Here is a 24,142-nt window from a genome sequence, read left to right on the forward strand (position 1 = left end):
TACAGAATACAGCATAGTTTTATTTTTATAGTTTTATTTTACAGTACTGGAATCAATAAATATAATGTTTCCATCATAATCTATGTGTGTGCTGCATGTCTTATTGCTTGAGTAACATTTTCTGTGTATTTTAGCATTAAAAATGACTTCAGGAACGGAACGTTTGATTTAAACAGTGTTCCTATGGGAAAACGGGTTTCGCTTTACGACGCTTCGCTATCCGACGCCATTTTGAGTAACGCATTGCGTCGGATAACCGAGGACCGCCTGTATATATATATCGGTACAGTAACAAGATCAGCTGTCCTGGACATTATTTTATCCCTGAACATCTTGCCCAGATTATTCAGTCTGTGTTCAAGTTTTACAAGCTTTGTGCCTTCTCTAGGGCAGGTTTGGCCAACTCCAGTCCTCAAGGGCCACTGTGCTTCAGCACAGGGGGCTTAGTCAACGATTGAGCCGCCTGTGCTGAAGCAGGGATATCCTTTGAAAGCTGACCTGTTGGTGGCTCTTGAGGACTGTCGCTGACCACTCCTGCTGCAGAGAATGCGGTGGTGTAGCGAATGATTCTGAACGGTTTTGTTGACGTGTTTTTGGTTGGGAGTAACCTGTGCGTTGGAAGTTTCACTTTTTAGCACTCAGCAGGAAGCAAAATAAAAAATAATTCTCCCTTCTGGGTTGACGTCCCAGCAGCATCTATATTCAAATGTGTGAGACTGACGTACTTCACTAATTGCTTTCACGTCAATCATTCATCCTGGCCGCGTACTTAAAGACGCTCACTGTGGACACATGTCATTCCTGTAGATACTGACTGCAAGACAGAGTGTAACTGACAGTTGTGATACAGCGTTGGTGAGTGACTCTTTTTTTTATCCTGAAACCTCGGCATCCTCCTCAGAGACCGGGGGGAGACCTGCCTTCCTTTCTCGTCTCACTACTCCTTCCGTTACTAAACGTAATCAATATTTGTCTCTCAAGCCCTGTTATTTTTGCCTGACATGGGATGCCTCCTAGAACTCTGGGACAGTCGCGCTGAATCTGGCAGGGGTGGTAACCCTGCATTGGGCGTCACTGTGTAACTCTGCAATCATTTTCTTTCCTGAAGGAATATTACTTATTGGCTTTTACTGCCACCTTTTATGATCTTTGAAAGCACACTTTGGAACGCCTGATCACTGTGGTTGTGTAATGGCTGTGGCGTTCTTAATATACTAGTGATAATATTCAGGAGATTATATGTATGTGTCAAAAAAGCCGGCACACCAAATGGTGCAATAACCGTGTCTTTACTAGCGCAACGTTTCGGCTTTCCCAATGGAGCCGTTTTCAAGAGCTGGGAAGCCGAAACGTTGAGCTAGGAAAGACGTTTATTGCACCATTTGGGGTACCGGCTTTTTAAAAGTTTTCTACATAGTACAGTTTAGTACGTTAGAAGTAGCACCCCTCCAATATTTTAGATTATTACTGTTATTGTGTGCCCTGACTCCTTGACTAGATATATCTCTATACAAAGCATTTTGCAGGCAGAAATCCAGCCCCGTATTTATTTAGTTCAAATGTTTCCTAAAGTGCCAAGAAACTCGGTACTAGAGCGCGTTTATGATCTAAATTTGATGGCTGAAGGCACAGGGAGATGGTTAATTGCACAAGGTCACTTGGATCTGAACCAGGGTCACCCAGTTTAACAGCAGTGACATTCCCACTGAACGTCTCCTTCAGCCTTTTCATACCCCAACACCCGGGTTCTCCAGAGAGATTGGTAATTTTCATCCCCGGACAAGAATCCGGTGGGCGCCGTATGGCTGGGGGGTCAGACTTCAGCTGCCATGTCATTGGAAGAGGATATTCAGGCTTTCTCGTGGCGGCACTTTGGTAACGGTCGTACTTTTTTAGTTGCCAGAAACCGGCAAAGCCTGAAATTCTCTGAGAAACTGGGGAGGACGGGACCGCAGTGAAATATTGACTATTTATTTAACTATTGACTAAGCGTAGGACAGGAAAGATGAATTTATGTTCTGAATGAATAGGACAAAAAGATTCCAATAGGCATGTATTTTTGTTTTGGAATGACATCACTGGCATATGGTATACAGTATATTTGTATTTAAAGGTGCATCTGCTCTTTGAAACCTCAGTTAAATATCACTTTGATAAGCTCTTCCAAATATCCAGCTGTTCTTATGTAACGGTGCAGTGTCACTGGCTGTATGTACTGCGATCTCAGGTGAGCGCTCCATCCTGTAATACCTTCTCTAACCTACTTAACAATTGTTTATCATTGTCAGATATTTTTTTTCTTCAGGCGTTGAATATTGTAGCTCATTAATAAGACGCTGTTGCTATAATTATCTCCTTACCACCCAGGTCGGTCTCTCCTTTTCCTCCTCTGCTTCCCCCTCCTCCCTGTTCATTCTTGCTGGCCTCCAGGTAAAAATCCTTTCTTGTTTTCTGTAGAGGTCGGTCGGGGCTTTGTACGTACCTCAGAATATAGGAGCTGGTTGTTATCCAGGCGGAGATATAAAGCAGAGTTTAGAAATTCAGAGGCATTCTGAACCAAGTAAACATTGTTGGTGTCTTGTCACAAACAGCACACCTGTGAGCTTGTGACGTGTGCATGTGAAGGGTGTCAAAAACCTTCAGCTTTCCAGCTGACTCACCTCAACGCAGGGCTCTCAAAGTGAACAATAACTCCCCAAAACCCGTCACACTACACCTCAATAGGCTGCCACCACCAAGCATAATTGAAGTACTTACCCTCAGGAGTTCCTGCCTCCCTGTTAAGTGAAAAAAGATGTAATCAACACAAAATAACCAATGTGTCCAAATGCATCTTTTCAAAGAAGCACTAGTTTCACTTAGAGCCCAAAGACGGTACTTATTGCATATTAGATATGTTACAAAGGCGTGCAAACCTTTTCGGGATGTGTCTTATCGCCCACTTATCAATTTAGGGCTGGGAGAGAGAATGATTTTATTCAAATGAATGTGAGAGTATAGTATACCCTATAACTCTCTCCCTGTACCCCCTACAACAGGGGCGGCGAACTCCAGTCCTCATGGGCCATCAACAGGCCAGGTTTTAAGGATATCCCTGCTTCAGCACAGGTGGCCCAGTCAAAAGGACTGAGCCACTGATTGAGCCACCTGTGCTGAAGCAGGGATATCCTTAATTACCTGGCCGGTTGGTGGCTTTTGACGACTGGAGTTGGCCACCCCTGCCCTACAATAATACTACCCTCACCGTTGCATTCGTATGATGTTGCCGAAGGTGTAGATATCATTTTTGCTAACGCAACTTTTAGTCTTGAGGGAGGGAACACATCTGACATGACACAGACAATCTATCATATTTGGTATTGTTTCACACGTCCAACTTCGCCCAACACAAATCACTATTTTTTATCCTTGTGAACTGCAACAGATTTTAATTATCATACACTTTTTAAAACCTGCAAGGATCTTTCTGTCACCTTTTCTGCTAGCCAGGGAGGGGGGGTTAACCCAGGTGACCCCACAGGAGGCAGAGAAAAATAGGTATTTTTAAACTGAAAGTTAACCCCTTGGTTGCTGTATTGTTAACACAACTGAACAGGTTAAAGGCATTAACGTGTCTGCATGGGATTTTAAAGGGGTATTTCCACGTGATCCATAGTAACCCTGCACAGCGATCCATCGTAGTTGAGTCAGCGCAGAGGGCCCGGAATGCAAAGTCATAGTCTGTTTGCCAACGATCGCAAAATACCATTTTGTCATTAAATCAACACTAAGAGCAGCGTTTGTCAGTTACACATCTTAGGGTCAACGTTTCAAGAGTGCATGTAGTGATTGCTTCCATCAGCAAGCTGGGAGAGTCAGGAGGGGGGATGGGGAGGGATTCGCTGGCATGTATCTGCATCATGTTCATCATGCAGCGTGTCTCTGTTGTTTTGGACATACTGGCAATCTGCCACTTCTGATATCGCTGTAACGTCCGGCATCCAGACACTGACGTACACCCGCCACATGTTTACCAAATTCCTTCAGCGTGACACTGAAGCAGAAGGACGGGGAATATAATTGGTGCTCAATGACACAAGAATAGATAGATTAGTAACGCGCCCCTGTGCCGGTTTTAAGTTCCTCCCCAGAATTCGCTGCGGGTGTCTTTTCTGCCATGGATGCTTTTCAGTGTCATTTACGTCGTTCTGCTACTGTTATTTTTTGTCGCTTTAAACTTCACAAGCAGCAGACCTAATTCTTTTTTGGCCCATATTTGCTGAGTGGTCATAAGACCTCCTCTTCCGGCGCTTTCCGGACATATTTGCAAACCGCGTGTGTATAGTACAATGTATTAATGACTGTATCTTGGTTACGGAAGCCCCCGGTAGCACAGATATACTGTCACAAACTATGGATTGTCAGGAGAAGTGAGGAGAGTCGTAGCGTTTATACTGAAGTTCTTGGTGATCATGAATGTTCTATATACAGTACCATAGTTTGAACCTTTGATAAATTACATAAAGTTTGAACCTTTGATAAATTACATATATATATATATATATATAATCATCTATATATCTCCCATATTCCAAGGGGTCGATTCGGGCCACGTGATCACTACACATGCGATCACGAGAGTTTGGTGCCAGAAAGTCTGTGGGCACCGTGACCGCTTAAAGGGTTAAATTAACTGTGATATAGGGGGAAATGTAATCTTCCCTAATATTATCATTGTTGAGGCTACGCGCCCCAGAACTGAAGTCATTCTAAGCTTATTGGCTTATTTAATTAAGATACTTGTGCGTAATCACTATGGCAGATGGTGATCTGAGGCTGGGACACCATAGCTCTTGGTGAAATGACATTGCCATGTATGGTTAAATAGCAAGAAGCCCGTACCGGTGTGGGATCTCTGCCACTCATTCTCCTCCAGGCTCTGTTACATTTACTTCATCTGAAATATCCTTAAAAAGTATGTTAAGATTTCACAGACGTCGTGATATTAAATTGTTTCCTGAGGTATTCTAATGTCTTCAAAACCTGGTAACAGCCAGAAATAATCCTTATTCTATTAAAACTTCTATCCATATATATGAACACAGTAGATTGCTTCAGGTTACATAATAATATTCAACCTCTTTCAAACGGAAGGCTAAAGAAAAAAACATTCTGCAGGACTACGCCTCTGACCTCTCGTTACACTGCTCTGAACCTCCCTTATAGCTCACCTCTGACCTCTCGTTGCACTGCTCTGAACCTCCCTTATAGCTCACCTCTGATCTCTCGTTGCACTGCTCTGAACCTCTTTTATAGCTCACCTCTGACCTCTCGTTACACTGCTCTGAACCTCCCTTATAGCTCACCTCTGACCTCTCGTTGCACTGCTCTGAAGCTCCCATATAGCTCACCTCTGACCTCACGTTACACTGCTCTGAACCTCCCTTATAGCTCACCTCTGACCTCTCGTTGCACTGCTCTGAAGCTCCCATATAGCTCAGCTCTGACCTCACGTTGCACTGCTCTGAACCTCCCTTATAGCTCACCTCTGACCTCTCGTTGCACTGCTCTGAACCTCCCATATAGCTCACCTCTGAGTTTTCAAGTGGGGAGTAAAGGGAGATTACACCCAGCCTGTTACAGGGTCCCCTGCTCCCTCTTGTATAATGGGGCGCTGAGGATGTGCTTTAGGGCATCCCTGTGTCACTGAGGGCGTATCCGTGCTGTCGCCGGGAGCATTTATTTTGCTGCTTTGCCTCCCATGCACCTTAAAGTGGAAACCTGCATTATCACTCAATGTGCTGCTTTTCTTCCCGCTCTCAGATCGAATCACATTTGACATGAAACTGGAAGCCATGGATACCGAGTCTGCATATTCGGATTTCATATCCTGCGATCGGACTGGCAGGAGGAACGCGGTTCCGGACATCAAAGGGGAATGCAGCACGACCAGCATGAAGGATCTGTCTGGAGACCTGGGAGACTTAGCCATTGAAGGAGCAGGTGAGTCACTAAATGGGAAATAAGCAACGCATTATAGATGGTGTCACTCATCATGCTGGGTTTCTATTCACAAGAAGACTGTGTGACATGGAGCAGGGCAATTGTGGAGCAAAACTGGGGCAAAGAGCGGCATTTTCATCTAGTACAGCTTTGTAGCAGTGTACCAAGGTACGCAGGTACCATACAAAGCCATACAAGATGAAATGGGTGGGAAAGCCATACAAGATGAAATGGGTGGGAAAGCCATACAAGATGAAAATGTGTGAACCCTAGTGTTGTTTGGGAGTTACCCAGGTTATAAGTTGTATTACATTCTGCATCATTGGGGGGTTTCTTTCCCCTCTCCTGTGCGCCACCAGATGTAGGAAACTTGGCTTATAAAACGCATCCAAGAGTAATAAAATGCAGCTTAGGGTTGTGAGATTCAAGGTGTAAGCCAGACCTGACTAATAATCCCCATGGAGCCAACACCCATAATAATAATAAGAAACACTTCGTCAATTCATGGTTTAAAATATCCCAACCTCATTTGTACTGGAGTCCAGTGGCAATTCTGTTTATTAGCCAGGGTAATATAGGCAAGAAGAATGTGAGGATCTTCCAAACAAAGCAGGAATCTTGTATTTTGTACTCGCGTCTTGTGTGAATTAAAGACAAAGAAGCCAAGTGCTACATCTAACGTGACATATTATATAGTTAAATATTTATCTGCTTATTTCTCATAATCAAGGGTCATTTCGTTCAATTCTTTGGCCGAAGTATTTTAAGGTTGTAAACGCGTCACGGTGCGGCCCGTCTATCTCTCGGTCCTAACACTGTGTGAATTGTAAGAAGTTTGGTAAACTTGTATCTTAAATACGACGCAGATCCTCAGCGAGAGGTATTTACCCCAGGCCGAGCTTAGTGCTGTGTTTTATAGCTATAAAAAGGGGGGAAATTATTACAGGGATGCAGATTGCAGGCAGACATTGGGCAAAAAGTTGGATTGATGCTCAGACCTGTTCAAAAGGGTTCTTTAAAGTAACGATACTCCTCCCCTGTCCTGGAGATAAAAAAAGGTTAATATGTGCCGGCAAAATCAAAGATGGCTGCCAGGAGCATGTAAGCATGTAATAGGAAGCCTCTGATTGAGCCACCTGTGCTGAAGCTGGGATATCTGTAAACCAGGCCTGTTGAGGAGGTGGGGGGGCAGGTGGCTTGAGGACTGGGGTTGAGCCCCCGGATTTATAACCCCCATTGGGGTATTTGGTGCTAGACGATGGGAAATATTAGTTGCCAATAATTGGGCCGGCGCCCCTCTGCTGGACATGCTTCCGGGAGCTTGCCAGTAATGGTCATTGTTTTTTGTTCCAGAGGGTCAAGGAGACGCAGCTTCTTTGGACAGTGAACAAGAACAAAGGGCAGACGCAGAGGACGGCAGCTCGCCCCCGTGAGCTGGGCGCGTCGTGCGCACAGCCGCACGGATTGACTATTTGCAGAAAGAGACTAACGTGCGCAAACAAACGGCGAGACGTTTCCGCGTCCCAAGAACAGGACGCTGGATTGGCAGCCAGCTCACAGGTGCCTACAGAATGGCGCACGATGCAGGACTCTGAGCGCCACCTTGTGGTTAACATATTCAACGCATCTTTCAGAAGCCAAGCTGATCTCCCGTTGCCTTAGCAATTCCTTTATAGGAGAATAATATGCAATTCCAGGGGTGGGGGATGTGGAGAAAGGTACTTGCTACTATTTTGTAAATGTAAGCTATTATTTATTCAGAACGCGCTTTCTGTTTCCTATAAGCATTTAGCTGTGATTTATTTATTGAGGATACGTATAATAACGTAACATATAGTCATGGAGGAGAGGAATAACCCGGGCTCAACTCCAGCCCCCAAGCCCCCCCCAAAAGGTCAGGGTTTTAGGGATATCCCCGCTTCAGCACAGGTGGCTCAATCAGAGGTTCAGTCAAAAACTGAGCCTCTGATTGAGCCACCTGTGCTGAAGCAGACTGATGGAGCCACCTGGGCTGAAGCAGCGACTGAGTCACCTGTGCTAAAGCAGGGATATCCTGAAAACCTGACCTGTTGGGGGGCGCTTGAGAACTGGAGTTGAGCCCCCCTGGAATAATCCGACTTCTGCAGAACATTATCAGCTTTAAGCACTGCCTTATGGAATCTGGAAGGACCAAAAACCTCATATATGATCCCCCCCCCCCCAACCTCTCATATATGATCCCCCCCCAACCTCTCATATATGATCCCCCCCCCAAACATCTCATATATGATCCCCCCCAAGCCTCTCATATATGCTTCCCCCCCCCAAACCTCTCATATGATCCCCCCCAAGCCTCTCATATATGCTTTCCCCCCCCCAAACCTCTCATATATGCTTCCCCTCCCCAAACCTCTCGTATATGATCCTCCAAGCCTCTCATATATGCTTCCCCTCCCCAAACCTCTCGTATATGATCCTCCAAGCCTCGGTCGCTTCTATATACAACAAACTGCCAACTACACATTTAGTTTTTTCTTTTTAAGCATCCACATTTTTAAGTACTATCTGTTATGTAAAATATACATTTAATTCTACATACAATAGATATTTGATGCAGAAAAAGGGATTGCGTGTTTATTTTTATTATTATTAATTATTATTTTTATATTATGAAAAATAATTTGTTAGTTGGCCTAAAAACTTGTTTGTTTTTTTTGTGTGTGGATGAGTCATTTAATAAACACCACTAATTGAGATCTGAAAGCCTAGCCTGTGTTTTATATAGGGATATAAGGAATACCGCGGGTGACGATTATTATTTAAGTTCACCTGGCCCCTGGGTAGTGAAGGAGCTGGGAACTGTTTGCAACCAAAGCTAGCGACCAGATCTGAAGCTCAGAAGATTACAATTCGTGTGCAATCATTCTTTGCACCAGATTCACTTACAGGAGCTAACAATATTGCCAGCTACCTCTTATGTCTAATTAATCGGCAAATGAACTATTGTTATACAATTGACTGCTTTTTGTACATGTCATTAAAAGGACGAGGTTCGCTTTCTAAAACTGCCAAACTGCAGACTTTTTCTTTGTTACTCAAATAATTTGATGTGTTTAAATATTGGGTGTTCTTTGTTTTGTGTTTTTTGTGATCCTAATATATACTGTGCCCACAACCTGAATAATTTACCATTTTGCTTGGCATCAGGGAAACCATTACCCATCAATAGTAGTGAGATCGTAGGGGAGAGAATAATTTGGGGAAATCCAAGCGTGTTATTTATATGTACGTTTGGTGCACACTTTCAAAATGTTGATGTAATAAAACGCACTGAAGCCAGTTACCCATGACTGGGGAAGATTCCGGCACCGTTCAAATGAATGCTACTGAGGAAGGTATTTAATCACCCATGTTTATCCAGGTGTCATCATTATAAGGTGACACCGTGTGCTCATTTCCATGTCAATTCCCAGAATCCTTGGCTGCAGTGGAGCATTGCATGCTAAGGGATAATGGGGAAGGGCAGGGTTGCAGACCTGTCTGAGACATGAATGTGCTCACAAGGGGAATTTTTATTTGCTGTGCGGTGGGAGGGTTTCTGTCACTTGTCACCCACCATGACCAATTAATATTTAATGATTGGTATAACTGATAGTCATGTCATGTGCTCCCAACAATGTAATGTGGCAAAATGCTGCACATCAATAATCAGAAAATAAATCTGAGATACTAATACTGGTGATCTTTAACTCTGAGGGACGGCCCGCTGCTATTCCAGGTACAGGATACACAGGAAAGGCCCGCTGCAATCCCAGGTACAGGATACACAGGAAAGGCCCGCTGCAATCCCAGGTACAGGAGACACAGGGAAGGCCCGCTGCAATCCCAGGTACAGGATACACAGGAAAGGCCCGCTGCAATCCCAGGTACAGGAGACACAGGGAAGGCCCGCTGCTATCCCAGGTACAGGAGACACAGGGAAGGCCCGCTGCTATCCCAGGTACAGGATACACAGGGAAGGCCCGCTGCAATCCCAGGTACAGGATACACAGGGAATGCCCGCTGCAATCCCAGGTACAGGAGACACAGGGAAGGCCCGCTGCAATCCCAGGTACAGGAGACACAGGGAAGGCCCGCTGCTATCCCAGGTACAGGAGACACAGGGAAGGCCCGCTGCTATCCCAGGTACAGGATACACAGGGAAGGCCCGCTGCTATCCCAGGTACAGGACACACAGGGAAGGCCCGCTGCTATCCCAGGTACAGGAGACACAGGGAAGGCCCGCTGCTATCCCAGGTACAGGATACACAGGGAATGCCCGCTGCAATCCCAGGTACAGGAGACACAGGGAAGGCCCGCTGCAATCCCAGGTACAGGAGACACAGGGAAGGCCCGCTGCTATCCGAGGTACAGGAGACACAGGGAAGGCCCGCTGCTATCCCAGGTACAGGAGACACAGGGACGCCCCGCTGCTATCCCAGGTACAGGATACACAGGGAAGGCCCCGCTGCTATCCCAGGTACAGGAGACACAGGGAAGGCCCGCTGCTATCCCAGGTACAGGAGACACAGGGAAGGCCCCGCTGCAATCCCAGGTACAAGATACACAGGGAAGGCCCCGCTGCTATCCCAGGTACAGGAGACACAGGGAAGGCCCGCTGCTATCCCAGGTACAGGAGACACAGGGAAGGCCCGCTGCAATCCCAGGTACAGGATACACAGGGAAGGCCCGCTGCTATCCCAGGTACAGGATACACAGGGAAGGCCCGCTGCAATCCCAGGTACAGGATACACAGGGAAGGCCCGCTGCAATCCCAGGTACAGGATACACAGGGAAGGCCCCGCTGCTATCCCAGGTACAGGAGACACAGGGAAGGCCCGCTGCAATCCCAGGTACAGGATACACAGGGAAGGCCCGCTGCAATCCCAGGTACAGGATACACAGGGAAGGCCCGCTGCAATCCCAGGTACAGGATACACAGGGAAGGCCCGCTGCTATCCCAGGTACAGGATACACAGGGAATGCCCGCTGCAATCCCAGGTACAGGAGACACAGGGAAGGCCCGCTGCAATCCCAGGTACAGGAGACACAGGGAAGGCCCACTGCTATCCCAGGTACAGGATACACAGGGAAGGCCCGCTGCAATCCCAGGTACAGGAGACACAGGGAAGGCCCGCTGCAATCCCAGGTACAGGATACACAGGGAAGGCCCGCTGCTATCCGAGGTACAGGAGACACAGGGAAGGCCCGCTGCTATCCCAGGTACAGGAGACACAGGGACGCCCCGCTGCTATCCCAGGTACAGGAGACACAGGGAAGGCCGCTGCTATCCCAGGTACAGGAGACACAGGGAAGGCCCCGCTGCAATCCCAGGTACAAGATACACAGGGAAGGCCCGCTGCTATCCCAGGTACAGGAGACACAGGGAAGGCCCGCTGCTATCCCAGGTACAGGAGACACAGGGAAGGCCCGCTGCAATCCCAGGTACAGGAGACACAGGGAAGGCCCGCTGCTATCCCAGGTACAGGAGACACAGGGAAGGCCCGCTGCTATCCCAGGTACAGGAGACACAGGGAAGGCCCGCTGCAATCCCAGGTACAGGAGACACAGGGAAGGCCCGCTGCTATCCCAGGTACTGGATACACAGGGAAGGTCCGCTGCAATCCCAGGTACAGGAGACACAGGGAAGGCCGCTGCTATCCCAGGTACAGGAGACACAGGGAAGGCCGCTGCTATCCCAGGTACAGGAGACACAGGGAAGGCCCGCTGCTATCCCAGGTACAGGATACACAGGGGAAGGCCGCTGCTATCCCAGGTACAGGAGACACAGGGAAGGCCCGCTGCTATCCCAGGTACAGGAGACACAGGGAAGGCCCCGCTGCTATCCCAGGTACAGGAGACACAGGGAAGGCCCGCTGCAATCCCAAGTACAGGACACACAGGGAAGGCCCGCTGCAATCCCAGGTACAGGAGACACAGGGAAGGCCCGCTGCAATCCCAAGTACAGGACACACAGGGAAGGCCCGCTGCAATCCCAGGTACAGGATACACAGGGAAGGCCCGCTGCAATCCCAGGTACAGGAGACACAGGGAAGGCCCGCTGCTATCCCAGGTACAGGAGACACAGGGAAGGCCCCGCTGCTATCCCAGGTACAGGAGACACAGGGAAGGCCGCTGCTATCCCAGGTACAGGAGACACAGGGAAGGCCGCTGCAATCCCAAGTACAGGACACACAGGGAAGGCCCGCTGCTATCCCAGGTACAGGATACACAGGGAAGGCCGCTGCAATCCCAAGTACAGGACACACAGGGAAGGCCCGCTGCTATCCCAGGTACAGGAGACACAAGGAAGGCCCGCTGCTATCCCAGGTACAGGATACACAGGGAAGGCCCGCTGCTATCCCAGGTACAGGATACACAGGGAAGGCCCGCTGCAATCCGAGGTACAGGAGGCACAGCGAAGGCCCGCTGCAATCCCAGGTACAGGAGACACAGGGAAGGCCCGCTGCAATCCCAGGTACAGGAGACACAGGGAAGGCACGCTGCTATCCCAGGTACAGGATACACAGGGAAGGCCCGCTGCTATCTCAGGTACAGGATACACAGGGAATGCCCGCTGCAATCCCAGGTACAGGAGACACAGGGAAGGCCCACGGCTATCCGAGGTACAGGAGACACAGGGAAGGCCCGCTGCTATCCCAGGTACAGGAGACACAGGGAAGGCCCGCTGCTATCCCAGGTACAGGAGACACAGGAAGGCCCCGCTGCAATCCCAGGTACAGGAGACACAGGGAAGGCCCGCTGCTATCCCAGGTACAGGAGACACAGGGAAGGCCCGCTGCAATCCCAAGTACAGGACACACAGGGAAGGCCCGCTGCTATCCCAGGTACAGGAGACACAGGGAAGGCCCGCTGCAATCCCAAGTACAGGACACACAGGGAAGGCCCGCTGCAATCCCAAGTACAGCACACACAGGGAAGGCCCGCTGCTATCCCAGGTACAGGATACACAGGGAAGGCCGCTGCAATCCCAAGTACAGGACACACAGGGAAGGCCCGCTGCTATCCCAGGTACAGGATACACAGGGAAGGCACGCTGCTATCCCAGGTACAGGATACACAGGGAAGGCCCGCTACAATCCGAGGTACAGGAGGCACAGCGAAGGCCCGCTACAATCCGAGGTACAGGAGATACAGGGAAGGCCCGCTGCAATCCCAGGTACTGGATACACAGGGAAGGCCCGCTGCTATCCCAGGTACAGGATACACAGGGAAGGCCCGCTGCAATCCCAGGTACAGGATACACAGGGAAGGCCCGCTGCAATCCCAGGTACAGGATACACAGGGAAGGCCGCTGCTATCCCAGGTACAGGATACACAGGGAAGGCCGCTGCTATCCCAGGTACAGGAGACACAGGGAAGGCCTCGCTGCTATCCCAGGTACAGTATACACAGGGAAGGCCCGCTGCTATCCTAGGTACAGGATACACAGGGAAGGCCCGCTGCTATCCCAGGTACAGGATACACAGGGAAGGCCCCGCTGCAATCCCAGGCATTAGGCAGTGAGGCATTTAAAGTGAGGTTTTTAAGTGATACAGTTAGACTACAGTTTGACTAGAGGTGACTGGGGACTGCTTCTTTCTGCAAACTCTTTAACTCAAGACAACAAACGGTAAGCTATTCAGATCACACTATGATCCCATGCTTGTTAGCCTGCATAGTTTAACCCCCCACCCCTTTACAACTTCTTTCACTGCAGCCTCTCCCAAAACTGACTGCACAAAACACTGAAACCCTGAATTGACCCTAGCATTGCAATGCAGCAAAACACATGACAAGGTACAGGTTCACCCCTGCTGTTTAGTCTGCACACACTCACTCTGCTCATAACAGCTCCATGCAACACTGCCTACCTCTGGCATCATGAACCTGCTATGTCTTCTAACTTTTTTCTTTCTCCTGGCCTCATGGAGATGTTACTCCCTCTATCCACTACAAACTCCTCCATCCTGGCCCACACCCAACATCACCATACACCCTGGACTACTCAAAAGCCTTGCACTATCTACTGAATGTTGGTGGAGAACTCTAAAAACCAGCACACCAACCACTGCTCACTCTAATGGAAAACACCACAAATCTACAACTTGTAAACAACTACCCAAATTTCTTCTCATACTATTACTCTCTCTAGCAGGTGATATTGAAACTAACCCAGGTCCTCCCATTTCAGCTCTGTCCCATGCCCCTGAGAATTCCACCTTTAAATTCCAAAAAGGGCTATCTGTCGCCCATATAAACATCCGGAGCCTGCTGCCCAAACTAGACGAACTAAGGGCATGGTGCCTTATGCATAAACCCAAAGCCATCGTTCTTACAGAAACATGGCTATCCTCTAAAACCCCTGATGCAAATATCGCCATTCAGGGATACTCCATTTTTAGGAGAGATAGGTCAAAGAGAGGAGGAGGGGTGTTATTTTATATTGCAGACACCTTACAATTTACACTGCTACATTGCCCACCAAGTCCACCCTCTTTTGAAACTCTAGTTGGCAAAATCTGCCTCCCCTTTTCTAAGCCCATCTTGCTTGCTGGCATCTACCGCCCCCCTAAAGCCCTTCTACAATCCCTGACTGATATCACCCAATTTCTTGCCTCCATTTCCTCTCTGAATGAGAAGAGTGAGCTGCTAGTTCTTGGGGATTTCAACTTCAATTGGCTTGACACTAAAAACCACAAAATCCAGATACAACTCAAGTCACTTAACCTATCGCAACTCATTTCCCAACCCACACGAATAAACCTGAAGTCGCATAACCATTCCTTGCTAGACTGGATTCTCTCCTCAAACCCCAGCAGAATCCAATCCTCTGGCATCCTTCCTGACATTTTCAGTGACCATGCAATAGTGTACTGTGTAAGGAAAATTAAACCGCCCCATTCAAGCCCCAAAGTTCTCCTCACTAGAACATTTAAAAACTTTAACCCACAACAGTTTCTGGATGACCTTACCAACTGCCCATGGCACAGAATCGATTTAATTCCCGACCCTGATTCTGCGCTCGACTATTTCCAATCCGAGTTCTTAAAACTCTGCGATACCCATGCTCCACTACGCAAAATAAGGGTACGGGGGGCCCACCTTCCATGGGTTACACCTGACCTTATAGCACTCTACCAGTTCAGGGATGCCTTGTGGAAAAGCTACAAAGTAACTGGCACTACCAAGGATCTCAATCACTACAGATGCCTGCGGAACGTGTGCACAAGGCAAACAAGGCATGCAAAAGCACAATATTACTCTGACAATCTCCTCCAGAATACATCAAACCCAGCTAATTTCTGGAAGGTTATCAACAATATATTCCAGCCTCCTAACCATCAACAACCAAGTAATATCACTAAGGGGGATATTACTCTGACAAACCCCACTGACATTGCAAATGCATTCAATGATTACTTTGTGGGGTGTGCCACTAACTTATTAGCGAAACGCAGCACAAACCCCAAACCTGAATCTCATCCTGGGAGTACCCCTATAGTCCCACCCCCTCCCAACACTGCCCACAATTTTCAATTTAGCCCAGTATCTGAAGAGGAGATTACACAAGCGCTCCTCAAACTAAAACTAAGCAGCCAATGTGGACCCGACTTACTACAATCTAGGTTCCTACGACTTGGTGCCCCAGCCATTGCCAAACCAATTGCGTCCATAGTCAACTCTATCCTGTCTGCAGGCCATATCCCTAAGACCTGGAAAACTGCCAGAGTTGTCCCAATCTTCAAAAGTGGGGACAAAAACACTGTCTCAAACTACAGGCCAATCTCACTTCTCCCAATTCTATCCAAAGTCATGGAAAAATGTGTCCACTCCCAATTAAGCGAGTTCTACACCAAGACAAATTTCCCTAGCCAATTCCAGTCTGGGTTTCGTCCCAAACACTCCACCGTAACTACCCTGCTAAAAGTTTGCAATGAAATCCAGTGTGGAATGGAACGGGGACAACTCACTGGTGCAGTATTCCTAGATTTTGCAAAGGCTTTTGACACAGTTGATCATGCTATCCTGCTTAACAAACTCCAGAGCTCTGGAATAGGGAAACATGCTTTAAACTGGTTTCAGTCCTACCTATCAGGAAGATCCCAACATGTGTCCATCTCAGGCTCTAACTCCAACCCCCTGGATATCACCTGTGGTGTCCCGCAAGGCTCTGTTCTGGGGCCCCTACTCTTCACAGTGTTCATTAATGATCTTCCCACAGCTTGTAAGGAAGCCTCAATACACATGTATGCAGATGACACAATCCTGTATGCACACAGCCATAGCCTTTCTGACCTTCAACACATACTTCAGTCTGACTTTTTGAGACTCGAAAACTGGATTTCCCAAAACAAACTGTTTTTAAACACTGACAAGACTGTAACAATGGTATTTGGGACCAAGACTAAATTTGTAAAGCTTCCAGTGACTGAGCTCCTGATTAGAACCAACGCTAAAACCACCCTAACACCTGTCACTAGTTTTAAATACCTGGGCTTATGGTTTGACTCCCACTTAACATTCGGGATGCACATTGATACCCTGACAACCAAGACCTATGCCAAACTAGGGGTACTTTACAGGAACAAATCCTCCCTAAGTCTCCTGGTCAGAAAGCGTATTGCACAGCAGATGCTAATGCCAATTATTGACTATGGAGACATAGTATATGGCTCGGCTCCTCAAACCCACCTTAGCAAACTTGACACCCTCTACAATTCAATTTGTCGTTTTGTTCTCCAATGCAACTACAACACACATCACTGCGAAATGCTCAAAGAACTAGATTGGTCATCACTAGAGTCTAGGCGCAAAGTTCACCTTTCCTGTCTCACCCTCAAATACTTTCTGGGCAAGCTACCCAGCTATCTGAACAAGCTCCTCACCCCTACCACATGCAGTACCTATCACCTGAGATCAGACTCCAAAAGACTATTCATGGTCCCAAGACTCAACAAAGTATCCGGACGTTCCTCCCTCTCCTTCCGTGCACCCCAAAACTGGAACAACCTACCAGAGACTCTCATATCCACCACCAGCTTAAGTTCTTTCAAATCTAAGGCTGTCTCACACTTTAATCTGGTCTGTAACTGTTTCATACGCTCATAATATATATTTTCTTTAACTGTGCATGCAATGTCTTGTATATAAATGTATACCTTGTTCATTTATGTAACTGTATTTGTAACCATGTATTATTTGTTTTACTCTGTGCCCAGGACATACTTGAAAACGAGAGGTAACTCTCAATGTATTACTTCCTGGTAAAATATTTTATAAATAAAATAATAAACAGGAGACACAGGGAAGGCCCGCTGCTATTCCAGGTACAGGAGACACAGGGAAGGCCCGCTGCAATCTCAGGTACAGGATACACAGGGAAGGCCCGCTGCTATCCCAGGTACAGGATACACAGGGAAGGCCTCGCTGCTATCCCAGGTACAGGATACACAGGGAAGGCCCGCTGCTATCCCAGGTACAGGATACACAGGGAAGGCCCGCTGCTATCCCAGGTACAGGATACACAGGGAAGGCCCGCTGCTATCCCAGGTACAGGATACACAGGGAAGGCCCGCTGCTATCCCAGGTACAGGATACACAGGGAAGGCCCGCTGCTATCCCAGGTACAGGATACACAGGGAAGGCCCGCTGCTATCTCAGGTACAGGAGACACAGGGAAGGCCCGCTGCTATCCTAGGTACAGGATACACAGGGAAGGCCCGCTGCTATCCCAGGTACAGGATACACAGGGAAGGCCCGCTGCTATCCCCGGTACAGGAGATACAGGGAAGGCCCCGCTGCAATCCCAGGTACAGGAGACACAGGGAAGGCCCGCTGCAATCCCAGGTACAGGAGACACAGGGAAGGCCCGCTGCAATCCCAGGTACAGGATACACAGGGAAGGCCCGCTGCTATCCCAGGTACAGGATACACAGGGAAGGCCCGCTGCAATCCCAGGTACAGGATACACAGGGAAGGCCCGCTGCTATCCCAGGTACAGGATACACAGGGAAGGTCCGCTGCTATCCCAGGTACAGGATACACAGGGAAGGCCCGCTGCTATCCCAGGTACAGGATACACAGGGAAGGCCCCGCTCCTATCCCAGGTACAGGATACACAGGGAAGGCCCGCTGCTATCTGAGGTACAGGATACACAGGGAAGGCCCGCTGCTATCCCAGGTACAGGATACACAGGAAAGGCCGCTGCTATCTGAGGTACAGGAGACACAAGGAAGGCCCGCTGCTATCTGAGGTACAGGATACACAGGGAAGGCCCCGCTGCTATCCCAGGTACAGGATACACAGGAAAGGCCCGCTGCTATCCCAGGTACAGGATACACAGGGAAGGCCCGCTGCTATCCCAGGTACAGGATACACAGGGAAGGCCCGCTGCTATCCCAGGTACAGGAGACACAGGGAAGGCCCCGCTGCTATCCCAGGTACAGGATACACAGGGAAGGCCCCGCTGCTATCCCAGGTACAGGATACACAGGGAAGGCCCGCTGCTATCCCAGGTACAGGATACACAGGGCAGGCCCGCTGCTATCCCAGGTACAGGATACACAGGGAAGGCCCGCTGCTATCCCAGGTACAGGAGACACAGGGAAGGCCGGCTGCAATCCCAGGTACAGGACACACAGGGAAGGCCCGCTGCTATCCCAGGTACAGGATACACAGGGAAGGCCCGCTGCTATCCCAGGTACAGGAGACACAGGGAAGGCCCCGCTGCTATCCCAGGTACAGGATACACAGGGAAGGCCCGCTGCAATCCCAGGTACAGGATACACAGGGAAGGCCCGCTGCTATCCCAGGTACAGGATACACAGGGCAGGCCCGCTGCTATCTCAGGTACAGGAGACACAGGGAAGGCCCGCTGCTATCCCAGGTACAGGACACACAGGGAAGGCCCGCTGCAATCCCAGGTACAGGATACACAGGGAAGGCCCGCTGCTAACCCAGGTACAGGAGACACAGGGAAGGCCCGCTGCTATCCCAGGTACAGGATACACAGGGAAGGCCCGCTGCTATCCCAGGTACAGGATACACAGGGAAGGCCCGCTGCTATCCCAGGTACAGGATACACAGGGAAGGCCCGCTGCTATCCCAGGTACAGGATACACAGGGAAGGCCCCGCTGCTATCCCAGGTACAGGATACACAGGGAAGGCCCGCTGCTATCCCAGGTACAGGATACACAGGGAAGGCCCGCTGCTATCCCAGGTACAGGAGGCACAGGGAAGGCCCGCTGCAATCCCAGGTACAGGATACACAGGGAAGGCCCGCTGCTATCCCAGGTACAGGAGACACAGGGAAGGCCCGCTGCTATCCCAGGTACAGGATACACAGGGAAGGCCCGCTGCTATCCCAGGTACAGGATACACAGGGAAGGCCCGCTGCTATCCCAGGTACAGGATACACAGGGAAGGCCCGCTGCAATCCCAGGTACAGGATACACAGGGAAGGCCCGCTGCAATCCCAGGTACAGGAGACACAGGGGAGGCCCGCTGCTATACCCAGGTACAGGATACACAGGGAAGGCCCCGCTGCTATCCCAGGTACAGGATACACAGGGAAGGCCCGCTGCTATCCCAGGTACAGGAGACACAGGGAAGGCCCGCTGCTATCCCAGGTACAGGATACACAGGAAAGGCCACGCTGCAATCCCAGGTACAGGAGACACAGGAAAGGCCCCGCTGCAATCCCAGGTACAGGAGACACAGGGAAGGCCCACTGCAATCCCAGGACCAGGATACACAGGGAAGGCCTGCTGCTATCCCAGGTACAGGATACACAGGGAAGGCCCGCTGCTATCCCAGGTACAGGATACACAGGGGAAGGCTCCACTGCTATCCCAGGTACAGGATACACAGGGAAGGCCCGCTGCAATCCCAGGTACAGGATACACAGGGGAGGCCCGCTGCTATCCCAGGTACAGGATACACAGGGGAAGGCCCGCTGCTATCCCAGGTACAGGATACACAGGGGAGGCCCGCTGCAATCCCAGGTACAGGATACAGAGGGAAGGCCCGCTGCTATCCCAGGTACAGGATACACAGGGAAGGCCCGCTGCTATCCCAGGTACAGGATACACAGGGGAAGGCCCGCTGCTATCCCAGGTACAGGAGACACAGGGAAGGCCCCGCTGCTATCCCAGGTACAGGAGACACAGGGAAGGCCCGCTGCAATCCCAGGTACAGGACACACAGGGAAGGCCCGCTGCTATCCCAGGTACAGGATACACAGGGAAGGCCCGCTGCTATCCCAGGTACAGGAGACACAGGGAAGGCCCCGCTGCTATCCCAGGTACAGGAGACACAGGGAAGGCCCGCTGCAATCCCAGGTACAGGACACACAGGGAAGGCCCGCTGCTATCCCAGGTACAGGATACACAGGGAAGGCCCGCTGCTATCCCAGGTACAGGAGACACAGGGAAGGCCCCGCTGCTATCCCAGGTACAGGAGACACAGGGAAGGCCCGCTGCTATCCCAGGTACAGGATACACAGGGAAGGCCCGCTGCAATCCCAGGTACAGGATACACAGGGAAGGCCCGCTGCTATCCCAGGTACAGGAGACACAGGGAAGGCCCGCTGCAATCCCAGGTACAGGATACACAGGGAAGGCCCGCTGCTATCCCAGGTACAGGAGATACAGGGAAGGCCCGCTGCTATCCCAGGTACAGGATACACAGGGAAGGCCCGCTGCTATCCCAGGTACAGGATACACAGGGAAGGCCCGCTGCAATCCCAGGTACAGGAGATACAGGGAAGGCCCGCTGCTATCCCAGGTACAGGAGACACAGGGAAGGCCCGCTGCAATCCCAGGTACAGGAGACACAGGGAAGGCCCGCTGCAATCCCAGGTACAGGAGACACAGGGAAGGCCCGCTGCAATCCCAGGTACAGGAGACACAGGGAAGGCCCGCTGCAATCCCAGGTACAGGAGACACAGGGAAGGCCCGCTGCAATCCCAGGTACAGGAGACACAGGGAAGGCCCGCTGCAATCCCAGGTACAGGAGACACAGGGAAGGCCCGCTGCAATCCCAAGTACAGGATACACAGGAAAGGCCCGCTGCTATCCCAGGTACAGGAGATACAGGGAAGGCCCGCTGCTATCCCAGGTACAGGATACACAGGGAAGGCCCGCTGCTATCCCAGGTACAGGATACACAGGGAAGGCCCGCTGCAATCCCAGGTACAGGAGACACAGGGAAGGCCCGCTGCTATCCCAGGTACAGGATACACAGGGAAGGCCCGCTGCAATCCCAGGTACAGGATACACAGGGAAGGCCCGCTGCAATCCCAAGGTACAGGAGACACAGGGAAGGCCCCGCTGCTATCCCAGGTACAGGATACACAGGGAAGGCCCGCTGCTATCTGAGGTACAGGATACACAGGGAAGGCCCGCTGCTATCCCAGGTACAGGATACACAGGAAAGGCCCGCTGCAATCCCAGGTACAGGAGACACAGGGAAGGCCCGCTGCTATCCCAGGTACAGGAGACACAGGGAAGGCCCGCTGCTATCCCAGGTACAGGAGACACAGGGAAGGCCCGCTGCTATCCCAGGTACAGGATACACAGGGAAGGCCCGCTGCAATCCCAGGTACAGGAGACACAGGGAAGGCCCGCTGCTATCCCAGGTACAGGATACACAGGGAAGGCCCGCTGCTACCCCAGGTACAGGAGACACAGGGAAGGCCCGCTGCTATCCCAGGTACAGGAGACACAGGGAAGGCCCCGCTGCAATCCCAGGTACAGGATACACAGGGAAGGCCCCGCTGCTATCCCAGGTACAGGATACACAGGGAAGGCCCGCTGCTATCCCAGGTACAGGATACACAGGGAAGGCCCGCTGCTATCCCAGGTACAGGAGGCACAGGGAAGGCCCGCTGCAATCCCAGGTACAGGATACACAGGGAAGGCCCGCTGCTATCCCAGGTACAGGAGACACAGGGAAGGCCCGCTGCTATCCCAGGTACAGGATACACAGGGAAGGCCCGCTGCTAACCCAGGTACAGGAGACACAGGGAAGGCCCGCTGCTATCCCAGGTACAGGATACACAGGGAAGGCCCGCTGCTATCCCAGGTACAGGAGACACAGGGAAGGCCCGCTGCTATCCCAGGTACAGGATACACAGGGAAGGCCCGCTGCTATCCCAGGTACAGGAGACACAGAAAGGCCCCGCTGCAATCCCAGGTACAGGATACACAGTGAAGGCCCGCTGCTATCCCAGGTACAGGATACACAGGGAAGGCCCGCTGCTATCCCAGGTACAGGATACACAGGGAAGGCCCGCTGCAATCCCAGGTACAGGATACACAGGGAAGGCCGCTGCTATCCCAGGTACAGGATACACAGGGAAGGCCCGCTGCTACCCCAGGTACAGGAGACACAGGGAAGGCCCGCTGCTATCCCAGGTACAGGATACACAGGGAAGGCCCGCTGCTACCCCAGGTACAGGAGACACAGGGAAGGCCCGCTGCTACCCCAGGTACAGGATACACAGGGAAGGCCCGCTGCTACCCCAGGTACAGGAGACACAGGGATGGCCCGCTGCAATCCCAGGTACAGGATACACAGGGAAGGCCGCTGCTATCCCAGGTACAGGAGACACAGGGAAGGCCCGCTGCTACCCCAGGTACAGGAGACACAGGGAAGGCCCGCTGCAATCCCAGGTACAGGATACACAGGGAAGGCCCGCTGCTATCCCAGGTACAGGAGACACAGGAAGGCCCCGCTGCAATCCCAGGTACAGGAGACACAGGGAAGGCCCGCTGCTATCCCAGGTACATGAGACACAGGAAGGCCCGCTGCTATCCCAGGTACAGGAGACACAGGGAAGGCCCGCTGCAATCCCAGGTACAGGATACACAGGGAAGGCCCGCTGCAATCCCAGGTACAGGAGACACAGGGAAGGCCCGCTGCAATCCCAGGTACAGGATACACAGGGAAGGCCCGCTGCTATCCCAGGTACAGGATACACAGGGAAGGCCCCGCTGCTATCCCAGGTACAGGAGACACAGGGAAGGCCCGCTGCTATCCCAGGTACAGGATACACAGGGAAGGCCCGCTGCTATCCCAGGTACAGGAGACACAGGGAAGGCCCGCTGCAATCCCAGGTACAGGAGACACAGGGAAGGCCCGCTGCTATCCCAGGTACAGGATACACAGGGAAGGCCCGCTGCAATCCCAGGTACAGGATACACAGGGAAGGCCCGCTGCTACCCCAGGTACAGGAGACACAGGGAAGGCCCGCTGCTATCCCAGGTACAGGAGACACAGGGAAGGCCCGCTGCTACCCCAGGTACAGGATACACAGAAAGGCCCCGCTGCAATCCCAGGTACAGGAGACACAGGGAAGGAAGAGTAGAGGCTCCACGGATTTTATAAATGCAATTATTTATTGAAGCCAAATAAAGTGCCCAACATTTCGGCTGTCACTGCAGCGTTTGTCAATGAGCGGCACTCCTCCGTTGACATCATGATGCCGCGTTGTCATGGCTACACACCGTCGCATGCCGCCGCTGGAGGAGGGTCGGCAGGTAAGTGGAATGATCCGGGCCCCATTTTGCCCCCAATCCGCCCCTTTATATAGATATTACCTCCCAAGAGACTTTAGTATGGGGGAAATAATTGCACTTTGCTGCCTGGACAACTTCAATAAGATTAGAAGAAGCAGACAGTCCAAAGGCCACAGAAAGACCTTTGTGGCCTAAGAACTTTTCCTTTTGATGTCTCTGATGTTGTTTGCCCCCAGAATTGTATCAGTCTTGCCCCCCAGAATTGTACCAGTTTTGCCCCCCAGAATTGTACCAGTTTTGCCCCCCAGAATTGTATCAGTTTTGCCCCCCAGAATTGTTCCAGTTTTGCCCCCCAGAATTGTACCAGTTTTGCCCCCCAGAATTGTACCAGTTTTGCCCCCCAGAATTGTACCAGTATTGCCCCACAGAATTGTACCAGTTTGGCTCGATGCCTGTGCCCCATGTGTATATACAGACACTAACAATAAAATACAAATATCAAGGACAGAAAAAACTGTATTTTGCTTCCCATTGACTCCCTAAAATACATTGGGGAGGAATGAAAGGCTTTATCATGCTGCTAGTAATCCAAAGAGCCAAGAACATCACGGAGTCAAA

General features: G+C 50.8%; 1 protein-coding gene across 1 annotated transcript; it reads left to right on the top strand.

Annotated features, from left to right (window-relative positions):
- Positions 1-724: 724 nt before the first annotated feature.
- Positions 725-9,034, top strand: PKIG (cAMP-dependent protein kinase inhibitor gamma). The gene is made up of 3 exons (XM_075571319.1): positions 725-855; positions 5,803-5,982; positions 7,336-9,034. Exons 2-3 carry the CDS (start codon positions 5,820-5,822, stop codon positions 7,413-7,415), a joined length of 243 nt encoding a protein of 80 aa, XP_075427434.1. The 5' UTR covers positions 725-855; positions 5,803-5,819; the 3' UTR covers positions 7,416-9,034.
- The last annotated feature ends 15,108 nt before the right edge of the window (positions 9,035-24,142 follow it).

This window comes from Ascaphus truei, chromosome 15 (genome assembly GCF_040206685.1).
Source record: "Ascaphus truei isolate aAscTru1 chromosome 15, aAscTru1.hap1, whole genome shotgun sequence".
Classification (NCBI taxonomy): Eukaryota; Metazoa; Chordata; class Amphibia; order Anura; family Ascaphidae; genus Ascaphus; species Ascaphus truei.

Coding starts and splice junctions, on each gene's coding strand:
- PKIG (XM_075571319.1), top strand. CDS start 5,820: ATGAAACTGGAAGCCATGGATACCGAGTCTGCATATTCGGATTTCATA. Junction 5,983..7,335: donor CTTAGCCATTGAAGGAGCAG/GTGAGTCACTAA, acceptor TTTTTGTTCCAG/AGGGTCAAGGAGACGCAGCT.